Here is a 12,041-nt window from a genome sequence, read left to right on the forward strand (position 1 = left end):
AGTAGACCCATACCATGTGGTTCATTTTGATGAACAAGGAAAGTTTGATACAAAGAACACAGTTATTGACTGTTCTAGAGAGTCACCAGATGAAGAGTTTATAAGTTTTCCTTTAGCACAAGGAACTAATATACCTTCTAGTGTCACAACACCCCCTACAGGCGACACCCCAGAAGACGCAGAGGTCCAGACCCCTGGCGGCACCAGAGACGAAGAGGAGGAGCTGTACGTGGACATGCCAGCGTTGGAGGAGGATGAGGATGCTGATGCGGTTGCACAACCAGAGGTCAGATGCTCATCCAGAACCAACAAGGGCGTTCCGCCACTACGACTGTCCTACTTTGCAGGGTCGGCGTCTCCACCAGAACCTTCCACTTGGGAAGAGGTAGAGCAGATGCCAGCCACCGAAGCCAGTCTCTGGAGGAAAGCCGCGCAGGAGGAGATTGACGCACTGCACAAGAACAAGACCTGGACACTCACAGAATTACCTGCTGGTAAGAAAGCAATTGGGAGCAAATGGGTGTTCAAGGTTAAAAGGGGTTCAGAAGGGGAGGTGCAACGTTACAAAGCAAGACTAGTGGCACAAGGTTTTTCACAGCAATATGGCCACGACTATGACCAAGTCTTTGCACCGACAGTAAGATACAGTAGCGTAAGATTACTTTTAAGCATCGCAGCATCTAAAGGGATGGAGGTGAAACACATCGATATAGCTACTGCGTTTTTGCATGGGGAAATTTCTGAAGAAATTTACATGAAGCAGCCTAAAGGTTTTATAAAGCCAAATGAGGCACATTTGGTTTGCAAGCTTCAAAAGGGACTGTATGGTTTAAAACAAGCAGCCAGAGCCTGGAACTTGAAATTGCATGGAATGCTGGTGAAACTTGGGTACAAGCAAGGTGAAGCTGACAAGTGTTTGTACACTAAGCAGAGTAATGGACAATTTTCTTATATTCTTGCCTTCGTTGACGACCTTTTAATCGCAACGTCAAATGACAGGGATTATAAAAATGTAGTCCAGCACCTCAACAAGGAAGTGCAAGTGAAGGAATTAGGACCAGTTGAGTACTACCTCGGGATTCAAGTGGAAAGAGAACAGGATGGTTCATTTCTACTCAATCAGAAGCAAAAGATAATTGAACTGTTGGAGAGTATGCAATTGCAGGATGCAAAACCCGTCGACACCCCGATGGCTACAGACTTCTTAAAGAACCAAGAGGATTCGAAGCTGCTGCCAGACAACACAGAGTACCGGTCAGCGATTGGTAAACTTTTGTATTTAGTTACCACGTGCAGACCTGATTTAGCCAATGCAGTAGGGATTCTCAGCAGGAAAGTGAGTAGTCCCACTGAGCATGATTGGGTTGGTGTGAAGAGGGTGGTTCGATATCTTAAGGGTACAATGGATTGTAAATTAAAGTTACCAGCTGTCAGTGACCCTAAGCTCATTGGGTACACTGATGCTGACTGGGCGGGTGATAATTCTGATTATAAATCCACAAGCGGGCATGTCTTTATGTATGGGGGCGGAGCTATCACATGGGGCAGTTATAAACAGAAATGTATAGCTTTATCGTCTACAGAATCGGAATATGTTGCGGCTACAGAAGCGTGCAGAGAGATTTCCTGGCTGGACCAACTCCTAACAGACTTTGGCGTGGAGAGAAAGGAACCTATAAGCCTGCTGGAGGACAACCAAAGCTGTCTAAAGCTGGCGCAGAATGAGAAGTTCCTAGCACGCTCAAAACACATTGGGGTCAGGTACCACTACGTTCGCCAGATGATACACGATGGACTTGTCGAACTGTCGTACTGCTGCACATCGGAGATGACAGCAGACATCCTAACAAAACCCCTGCCAAGACAGAGTTTCCAGAACCTGCGTGTCAAGCTGGGACTCTTGGGTGGTTGAATAAAGTTGCTTATGTTTTGTTTTGTATGTAATGAGTGTTGTGAATTGCCTGAGAAGGGGTTTGTGGGATGGAACACTGGGGCAGACAAGTCACAACAGTTCCTAGAGTGTCCACTAACAGGAACTCACCTGGAGGGACACCTGACTACAGGTCAGTTCCTGTTCCCTCAGACATGCAAATGAGTTGGATTAGACAAAAGCCCTAGCCTGCAATCTCTCTCTCTCTTAGCTACTTCCTCCCTCGATGAGGACACATCTCCAGAGAATCTCCAGTTAGCATGGTTCTCACTCTAGGCCTGCAGCCAAGAGTGAGACCAAATGGAGTCTTACTTTACTAAGTAGTCTCTAGATGTATATATACTTGTAACTTTTCTAAGCAAGCCTGCCTTTCTGAGATTATGCTGTAACTCAGGATGAAACTGTAAGTAAACTCTATCTTATTTTATAAACACTGTGTTGTGTATTTCTTTTAAGAGGGACAAAGGGGACCTTTGCCAGGAAGTGTAATATTGAACTATAAAGTGTAATATTGTTATAGAGATTCTAGCGAATCTAACGCACATGCTTTGCTGCGCACAAAAGGGGAATGTCACTCTGCTGATATTGGAAGCTTGCTAACACAAGCTTGGATAGGATCTATCTAATAATATATCCTAATCCACATCCCTAACATTCCCATAATGTGGCCAGCATGACAAAGCCACTTCTGGCGAACCAGAGCAGCACACACGGAAACGCCATTTACCTTCCCGCCGTTTACCTTACCTTATCTACTTGCACTTTGACGTGCTTTCGAACTGCTAGGTTGGCAGGAGCTGGGACTGAGCAATGGGAGCTCACCCCGTCGGCAGGGATTCGAACCGCCCACCTTCTGATTGGCAAGCCCTAGGCTCTGTGGTTTAGACCACAGCGCCACCCGCATCCCCTGAATGTACATACTTCTAAATGTAGGCACTTGAACATTAAGCATGATACAAGTACAGTAGTGCCTGTTATTTCTAGCACTACAGCCACACATTTTGAACTATTTTGGCTATCTGTAAATGTGAAAGAACAGCCAGAAACTTTTAGAAAACAATCTTAACGATCCTCATAATTACTCTATGATTTTTTTTATGATGGTTTGGAGGGTAAAGTAATTTTAAATCAGGCTTGTAATACAAGTTAGAGAGGGCAAACTGGCAGCTTATAGCTGGAGTAAGCTGAAACTGCAGCACAGCACTAGGGCAAAGAGACTATCTTGGCTGTGAGTCCGGGAAGATCTGATCCTTGCCTTGCTGGCCTTTTTCCACCTGGCCTGGGAGGGCAGGGCCTGGACTGACTCCAGATGCAAAAGCTGTGACTGCTGAACAGATTCTTGGGTTGGGGTGTTGTTGAGGGGATTTTGTGGAGGGCAAGGTTGTTGCTTAAAATGCATCTCTGGGTTATTTGTGGGGCATAGGAATTCGTTCATTTCCCCCCAAATATAGTCCGGCCCCCAACAAGGTCTGAGGGACAGTGGACCGGCCCCCTGCTGAAAAAGTTTGCTGGCCCCTGCCGTTATTGATATTAATTTTTTGCATCTTTATTTAGACCTTATTCTGATTTATATGGAAATTGTTCAATTTGGTTGTGTGCTTTTTGGTGTTTAATTTATTGTTAATGACTATTTTTGCCATGTTCGTAATATGTAATTTTATGTTTCGTAAAATTATATTCTGTAATTTCTATATGGTTTTAACTTTAGAAAGGTCGATTGATTGATCTGGAAGGAATGTTTTTGCCATGAAACTCAAAAACCTCATCAGGGGGGCTTTAAACTGACTTATGTGGGGGAGGGAGACAGTGGTCCTGAAGGTAGGAGTCTATCAAGTTCTGAAGATGATCATCCAAATGTCAAGGACCAAATGGAGCAAACAGCACGCAGACCTAGTGGTGGGAGGAAAATATCCTTAAATAAGAGACATGGTGGAATGATCAATGGTCTTCAATGTCTGTATACTAATGCACAGAGCATGGGAAATAAACAAGATGAACTTGAGCTCTTGGTACAGCAAACTAAAAACGACATAATAGGCATCACTGAAACCTGGTGGGATGAGTCTCATGATTGGAATGTAGAAATAGAGGGATACAATCTATTTCAGAGAAATAGACCAAACAGGAAAGGAGGAGGAGTAGTGTTATATGTCAGGGATGTGTATACCTGTGAAGAAATCCAGGATTTAAAACTTCAAAGCCAAATTGAGAGTATCTGGGTCAAAATTGAGAGAAAAATAACAGTGATCTCATTGTGGGAGTTTACTATAGATCCCCAAGCCAAACTGAGGACACAGATGAAGCCTTCCTGGAACAGATGACCAGGCATTCAAAAGGAAGTGAGATACCCTGTTTCTCATATTTTAAGACATACCCATAAAATAAGCCACAGCAGGATTTTTAAGCATTCAAGGAATATAAGCCATACCCCGAAAATAAGACATAGTGATGGGCGCAGCAGCAATGCCGGCTGCGGCAGGAGGAGGAGGAAAAAAATAAGACATCCCTTGAAAATAAGCCATAGTGTGTTTTTTTGAGGAAAAAATAAATATAAGACATGTCTTATAATATGAGAAACATGGTAGTAGTAATGGGGGATTTCAACAATCCTGATATTTGTTGGATGTCAAACTCAGCCAAGAGCATAAGGTCGAACAGATTCCTCACTGGCCTTGCAGACAATTTCATTGTCCAGAAAGTGGGAGAAGCAACAAGAGGATCAGCCATTTTAGATCTGGTACTAACCAATAGTGATGATCTGGTTAGTGGGGTAGAAGTGGCAAGATCATTAGGTGGGAGTGATCATGCTCTTCTAGAGTTAATTATTCAGCGGAAAGGAGCAACCAAGCCTCAAATCCTAGACTTTAAGAAAGCCGACTTCAGAAAACTTAGGGAAACGCTGGGTGGGATCCCATGGAAAGAAATACTAAAAGGGAAGGGAGTTCATGATGGTTGGGAGTTTGTTAGAAGGAAGATATTAAAAGCACAACTTCAGGCAATACCAATGAGACGGAAACATGGAAGGTGCCTAAAGAAGCCAGGGTGGGTATCTAAAGAACTTTTAACTGAGTTAAGATTTAAAAGGGATATGTACAAAAAATGGAAAAAGGGGGAAATCACTGGAGAGGAATTCAAACATATAGCCAGCACGTGTAGAGACAAAGTCAGAAAAGCTAAAGCACAGAATGAACTCAGGCTCGCTAGAGAGGTTAAAAGCAACAAAAAGGGCTTTTATGGGTATGTCCGTAGCAAAAGGAAGAACAAGGAAACAGTGGGGTCACTTAGAGGAGAAGATGGTGAAATGCAAACAGGGGACAGAGAAAGGGCAGAACTCCTCAATGCCTTCTTTGCCTCAGTCTTCTCCAAAAAAGAAAACAATGCCCGACCTGGAGAATATGGAGCAGATGATTCAGCAGGGGAAACACAGCCCAGAACAAGTAAGGAGGTAGTACAAGAATACTTGGCTAGTTTAGATGTATTCAAGTCTCCAGGGCCAGATGAACTAAATCCAAGAGTATTAAAAGAACTGGCAGAGGTGATTTCAGAACCACTGGCAGTAATCTTTGAGAATTCCTGGAGAACAGGCGAAGTCCCAGCAGACTGGAGGAGGGCAAATGTTGTCCCTATTTTCAAAAAGGGGAAAAGAGAGGACCCAAACAATTACCGCCCAGTCATCCTGACATCAATACCAGGAAAGATTCTAGAGCAGATCATTAAGCAAATGGTCTGTGAGCACCTAGAAAGAAACACTGTGATCACTAAAAGTCAGCATGGGTTTCTGAAAAATAAGTCATGTCAGACTAATCTGATCTCATTTTTTGACAGAATTACAAGCCTGGTAAATGAAGGGAACGCTGTGGATATAGCCTATCTTGATTTCAGCAAGGCCTTTGACAAGGTGCCCCATGATATTCTTGTAAAGAAGCTAGTAAAATGTGGGCTAGACAATGCTACCATTCAGTGGATTTGTAACTGGCTTACTGACCGAACCCAAAGGGTGCTCATCAATGGCACCTCCTCATCCTGGAGAGTAGTGACTAGTGGGGTGCCACAGGGTTCTGTCTTGGGCCCAGTCTTATTCAACATCTTTATCAATGACTTGGGTGATGGGCTTGAGGGCATCCTGAGCAAGTTTGCAGAGGACACCAAATTGGGAGGGGTGGCTAATACCCCAGAGGACAGGATCACACTTCAAAATGACCTTAACAGATTAGACAACTGGGCCAAAGCAAACAAGATGAATTTTAACAAGGAGAAATGTAAAGTACTACACTTGGGCAAAAAAAATGAAAGGCACAAATACAGGATTGGAGACACCTGGCTTGAGAGCAGTACATGTGAAAAGGATCTAGGAGTCTTGGTAGACCACAAAGTTGACATGAGTCAACAGTGTGATGCAGGAGCTAAAAAAGCCAATGCAATACTGGGCTGCATCAATAGGAGTATAGCATCTAGATCCATGGGCGTACCCAGGATCAAAACTAGGGGGGGGGGGCGCAAGGGGAGGGGCCAAGGCACGGAAGGGGAGGGGCCACAAAGTGGGCGGGAACGGCGAACTCGCGCTCCGCCGGGCTGTGCCCCTCCCTAGAAGCAGGGCTGGTGGGTGGAGGCGGAGCCCAGCCCAGCGGAGCGCGAGTTCGGCGTTCCCGCCCACCGCGCCGCGCTCCTTGGTTCCCCGCCGCGCTTGGCCTTGCCTGAGGGCGCGCCGGGGAGCTGGAGGGAGGGCGCGGCGCGGCGCAGCGGGAATGGCGAACTCGCGCTCCGCCGGGCTGTGCTCCGCCTCTGCCCACCAGCCCTGCTTCTAGAGTAGGGCAGCTGCCCTAACTTGCCCCGTGGTGGGTACGCCCTTGTCTAGATCAAGGGAAGTAATAGTACCACTGTATTCTGCTCTGGTCAGACCTCACCTGGAGTACTGTGTCCAGTTCTGGGCACCACAGTTCAAGAAGGATACAGACAAGCTGGAACGTGTCCAGAAGAGGGCAACCAAAATGGTCAAAGGCCTGGAAACGATGCCTTATGAGGAACGGCTTGGGAGCTGGGTATGTTTAGCCTGGAGAAGAGAAGGTTAAGGGGTGATATGATAGGCATGTTCAAATATATAAAAGGATGTCATATAGAGGAGGGAGAAAGGTTGTTTTTTGCTGCTCCAGAGAAGCGGACACGGAGCAATGGATTCAAACTACAAGAAAGAAGATTCTACCAAAACATTAGGAAGAACTTCCTGACAGTAAGAGCTACAGTATTCGGCAGTGGAATTTGCTACCAAGGAGTGTGGTGGAGTCTCCTTCTCTGGAGGTCTTTAAGCAGAGGCTTGACAGGCATATGTCAAGAATGCTTTGGTGGTGTTTCCTGCTTGGCAGGGGGTTGGACTGGATGGCCCTTGTGGCTTGTTTAGCTTATACGTAAATCCAGCACTGCTTACAGGGAATTTTTTTGCAAGGAGGCGCTTCTTTAGTCACTCGAGCTCCCACCTGCTTTAAGGAGCCCTGGCAGGTACCGGCTCTGCCCCTATCATGGAGAGGATCCTTGTGGGAGGAGGGGTGTTCTTATTTATTTACTTTATTCTTTACACAGGCAAAATTAAATGTTCTCCCGTTAGCATTTTGGATGGGCCAACATAAAGGAATTCCTAAAAAAGATATTGAGTCTGTGGTTGCAACTTGGTGTCAATAGAAGATACAACCTGTGTGCTGCTCGAATGCCTTTTTTAAAAAATTATCTTAGAAACAATTATATTCACCTGCTATTAAGAGCGCAGAAGGGAAGGACATCCCTTGCAAAGACCTGCTTGTTTGTTTTTGCTGTCTGATGCAGATAAGTACTGTACATACCTTTCAGAACATCCCAATTCCTTATTAAGGCTCTACAGATCCATGCTACAAAACTTAAGGGAGGTATGGGAACTTATGTATTTTTTAAAAGGTGAAGGAGGAGTAGAAATGCAAGTCACTATTATTATAATTACCATCATTTAATGTGCATATTGGCTGTTTGCTAAAACAAAATAAACTATTTGCTTTCTTAATTACATGGGGGGACCGGTAGCATCACTCCCCTCCCCCCCCCCGAAACACAGACGATGTAACTAAATGAATAAGAAAACACCTCTTGATGCTTTAAAGCATTTCCGGACACACACCCCCCCTTTTTTTTTAAGCGCTCCTTGTGCGTTTGGTCCCTATCATCTCTATACAACCCCCCTGCGAGGTAGGCCGGCGTTATTAAAGGGCGAGGGCGAAGGGCCGCCCGGAGAGACCACAGACACCCACACGAAGACACCCACAAGCCACAGGCCCGGGTCCGGCCTCCCGGGTGGTCTCAAGGGGCGGGAGGCGCTTGGGGAGAGCGGTCCTCCCGCCAGCAATGAAGGGCGACGGCGAGTCTCGCTCCCTCGGCCGGCTGACTGACCTTGCCGGAGGTGCCGTCGCCCAGCACCACGAACTTGAGCTGCCGCTCAGGGCAATCCTCCTCCGAGTCCGACATGATAGAGCGCCTTCAGTCGCTGAGGGCCGAAGCCGCCGCCGCCGAAGCCGCCATCTTCGGCCCCCTCAGCGCTTTCCGTTAACGCCGACGCTGGGCGAGACCACCTGGCAGGAGAAGAGGGGGGGGACCGGCGACGAAAACGGCCGCGGAGACGCCACCGCGCGGGAGAAGACGCAGAAATGGGAGCTAAGCGGCGCCGCGCAACGCAGAGAAGCGGGAACCGCGAACCGCCGCCACCGCCTGAGAGCACGGACTTGAGAGCCTCCTCCTCCCCCCCCCCCCAAAGGAATGGTTCGATCCGGAGCCCTGGAATGGACAGCCGCGGCGGCTTGGGCTTCGTAACAAGGCCGGCGTGGTAACTAAGGGCCCGCGGAGGGTGAAAGGTGACAGGAGGGCGTGGGGGAAGAGGAAGGCGGAGCCCGGTTACCTAACGGAGTGGGCGGGGCGTCGGAAGCATCCGCCAATAGCAGGGGAGGACGAGAGAGATTTGAGCATGCGCGTTGCTTTGCCTGCAATTTCCAAAATTGAAAAACCATGGTTTGACGCACACACACTCGGCTTATAAAAACCATGGTTTGACACCCTCCTGCTTATAAAATTATGCATGACATGGAGAAAGTGGGCAGAGAAAAGATTTTCTCCCTCTCTTATGACACTGAGAACGGAAGCTGGAAGATTCAGGACAAGGTGAAAGAAACCACATGGTTAGCCTGTGGAACTCAGTCCCACAGGAGGCAGTAATGGCTGCCAACCTGGACGACTTTAAAAGAGGGTTGGACAAATCCATGGAGCAGATGGCGATCGAAGCCATGATGACTGTGCTCTTCCGCCAGAGTTGGGAGGCAGCAATGCTTCCAAATGCCAGTTGCTGGGAACCGCGAGAAAATGCTATTGTGCTGAAGTTCTGCTCCCTGGTTTCCCTTAAGGAGCTTCTGGCTGACCACTCTGAGAACAGGATGCTGGACTAGATGGGCTCAACAACCCCCTTCCCCTCACACATGCAAACCACACAAGAACCAACCAGTCTCCAGTCACTTGTAATACCAACAAAAAATAAGTATATAAATAAAGCATTGACACGCATGAAGCTGACACAAAAATTCTGCACAAACACTAAGCAATAGAAAGAAATATCATTATCCTCCCCCCATCTCAGAATGCATGCATATGACAAGAGTGTCTCATACCGAATGTAAACAAACTGCAAAAAAGACTCTGAACTGAAAGTAGAGACATTATATGTACTTTTCTTTCTTTCTTTCTTTCTTTCTTTCTTTCTTTGTTACACAATAAAACCTTTTCAAATTAGTTTTTATTAAACAGAATTTCTCAGTATTGCTTAATATTGATTAGCTGTTCTTATATACACTTGAGCACAAACCTAAGCAGTTTTATTCAACCGTAAGACACCTCTCCATGCCACAAGTTCAATGCAACATGCAGTAAAACCCTAAGTACGTTTACTTAGAGGTCCCATTGTGTTCAGTGGGGTTTGCTCCATAGTAAGGGTGCTTAGAATTGCAGCCTAATGCTTAATTTTCATCTCAAACACATTATTTCAGTACTCATTAACATACGTACATCACAATTTTTCTCTTTCGCATCTGTTCACATTATATAAATATGATACTGCTGTGTTTTGGACATGCCTCTGAAACAAAGGACATTTCATAAGACACAACGGGAGCCTGGAGAAAGAGAGTGACCATGACCTTGATTTTTCATCATGACACAAGTTATTTTAGTAAATTGAGATAATGGGGTTTAGAACACATTGCGTTCTTACTAAGAATTCTGGCTCCCAAGAGGAAAACTTCAAGCTTTATGAGCATTGCATTTACTGTGTGGAAAGGAAATTATATCTGTAGGCAGTGCCTTGCAGATCAAAAGAACAGAAAGTCTCCACCATCATATCTCAGTTTAGTATCTGAAGAGAGATTTTCCAAATAATTCAGCTCCAACAGCTGAAGCCAGATTTTCATAGGAATCATCCCTTTACGTTTTCCTCTTTTTTCAAGTTCTAACACTAGGATAATCCCTGAGTTTTGATTTTGGGATAGAACTTTAGCTGACCCTGTTACCGAGGCAGAGAGAACATCACAGGTTATGAGGGAAAGTTCCACACACAAGTTCATACAGCAAGTATTTAATTCCCAGCAAGCTTTCAAGCTGTGTGCTAACTCTCTAAAGCAGGCACGTCAAACAGGTAGATTGTGATCTACCAGTAGATCACTGGATGTCTGTGGTAGATCACTGGCACCCCTAAAAAAAGCTCACCCAAAATTTTCCTCCTCCCTAAAAAAGCTGAACTATGACCCGAAGCCCTAAACAAAAATGGGCCTCCCTCCCTCCTAAAAGAAGCTCAACAAGTTTTACCTAAACCCCCAAAAAACAGGGCTTCCCTTCCTTTAAAAAACTCAACAGCTTTAACCTGAACCCCCCCAAAAGGGGGTAGATCACTCCCAGTTTTTAACTCTGTGAGTAGATCAGAGTCTCTTGGGAGGTGGCCACCCCTGCTCTAAAGGAATGGTTCCCAATTGGAGGTCCAGGGACGTAACAAAAACTACCACAGAGGTATCAAATTTTTCCATTTTTCATGGCATGGCTTTTGAAAAACGGGGTACTTTGCTAATTGAGAACCACTGCTCCAAAGTAATTCAAGATGAACTGGTCTCTTGCTGAAGCCTTTACCCCTTCCTTCCATTGCTCCATCAATTCCGCTTCCTCCTGCCTCATTCCCACCCCCTGGCCCTATGTCTCTCCCTCTGGGTTCTTCTCACCCACATGAAATTGAACAAATGCCACAGGTTCCTCACCCCTGTCCTAAATTTTGTACCCACTTTTCACACTAAAAGGATGTATAAGCATCCAGTATGTGTAGTTTAAGGGAGAACAGTCCTAAAATAGACTAGTTATATGATTGCTTTAAACTTTTGTTTCATTATCTGGCCCTCTAGGGCCAAGGGAGCCAAGTTTTATGTATGGCCTACCATGTTTTTTAAGAGGTATGAAATGCAAGGCTGTCTGACATCCCCTTGTGTGATATGAGGCATGGATATCTGGATCTTGCAAAGGATATTACATGAGTGAGTGTAAATAATGAGGCTTTTAAAAGCCCCAGTTTAAGAATGCTGCCTGGTTCTGGCCCTGTGCTTGTACAAGCTATAATTTAAAAGGTTCAAGCCTTTTATTCAAAGTGACAGAAACCTACAAATTTTTATTGCTGTGCATTTAATAAAATTTACATTTACAAGCTGTCAGTTTGTAATGCTGAAAAACTGCTAGCTTAGAATGCTGAACAGCAGGCTGGGGTGTGCTCCAGGTTCATTACTACCCTGCTTCTGATGTTTTTTCAGATACATGGAATAATCCTTCAATCCAGGGAGCCGTTTTTTTGTTATCTCTGTTAATTCAACGCTGGCACAAACACATCCATTGACATTGTAGAGAGGCCAGGAAAATGAATTTATCATGCTCCCATAAAACAAGACATAATTAAGAACTCCCCTTCTGCTTGTTTAATGTGCTAATATGAGAACATTAGGGCCAATGTCCCACCTAGGGCTCAGTCTCTGCAGCTGTCTGGTTGTTTGTTAATTTACAGACTCAATTATGTGGAGTCCCTTAA

The 12,041-nt window shown here is 45.5% G+C and overlaps 1 protein-coding gene across 3 annotated transcripts in view; it reads right to left on the bottom strand.

The window, feature by feature from the left end:
* The window catches only part of RAB28 (RAB28, member RAS oncogene family), a 79,772-nt gene extending 70,972 nt beyond the window's left edge, over window positions 1–8,800 (bottom strand). Inside the window, exon 1 of one of the 3 annotated variants that reach the window (XM_060279069.1) lies at window positions 8,339–8,800. In XM_060279069.1, the coding sequence (XP_060135052.1) occupies window positions 8,339–8,413 (75 nt within the window). In that variant the 5' untranslated portion in view covers window positions 8,414–8,800. The remainder of the gene's footprint in view (window positions 1–8,338) is intronic. The other 2 variants (XM_035111945.2, XM_035111947.2) reach the window with 2 other exon arrangements.
* Between the last annotated feature and the right edge of the window lie 3,241 nt (window positions 8,801–12,041).

Source organism: Zootoca vivipara, chromosome 9 (assembly GCF_963506605.1).
Source record: "Zootoca vivipara chromosome 9, rZooViv1.1, whole genome shotgun sequence".
NCBI lineage: Eukaryota > Metazoa > Chordata > Lepidosauria > Squamata > Lacertidae > Zootoca > Zootoca vivipara.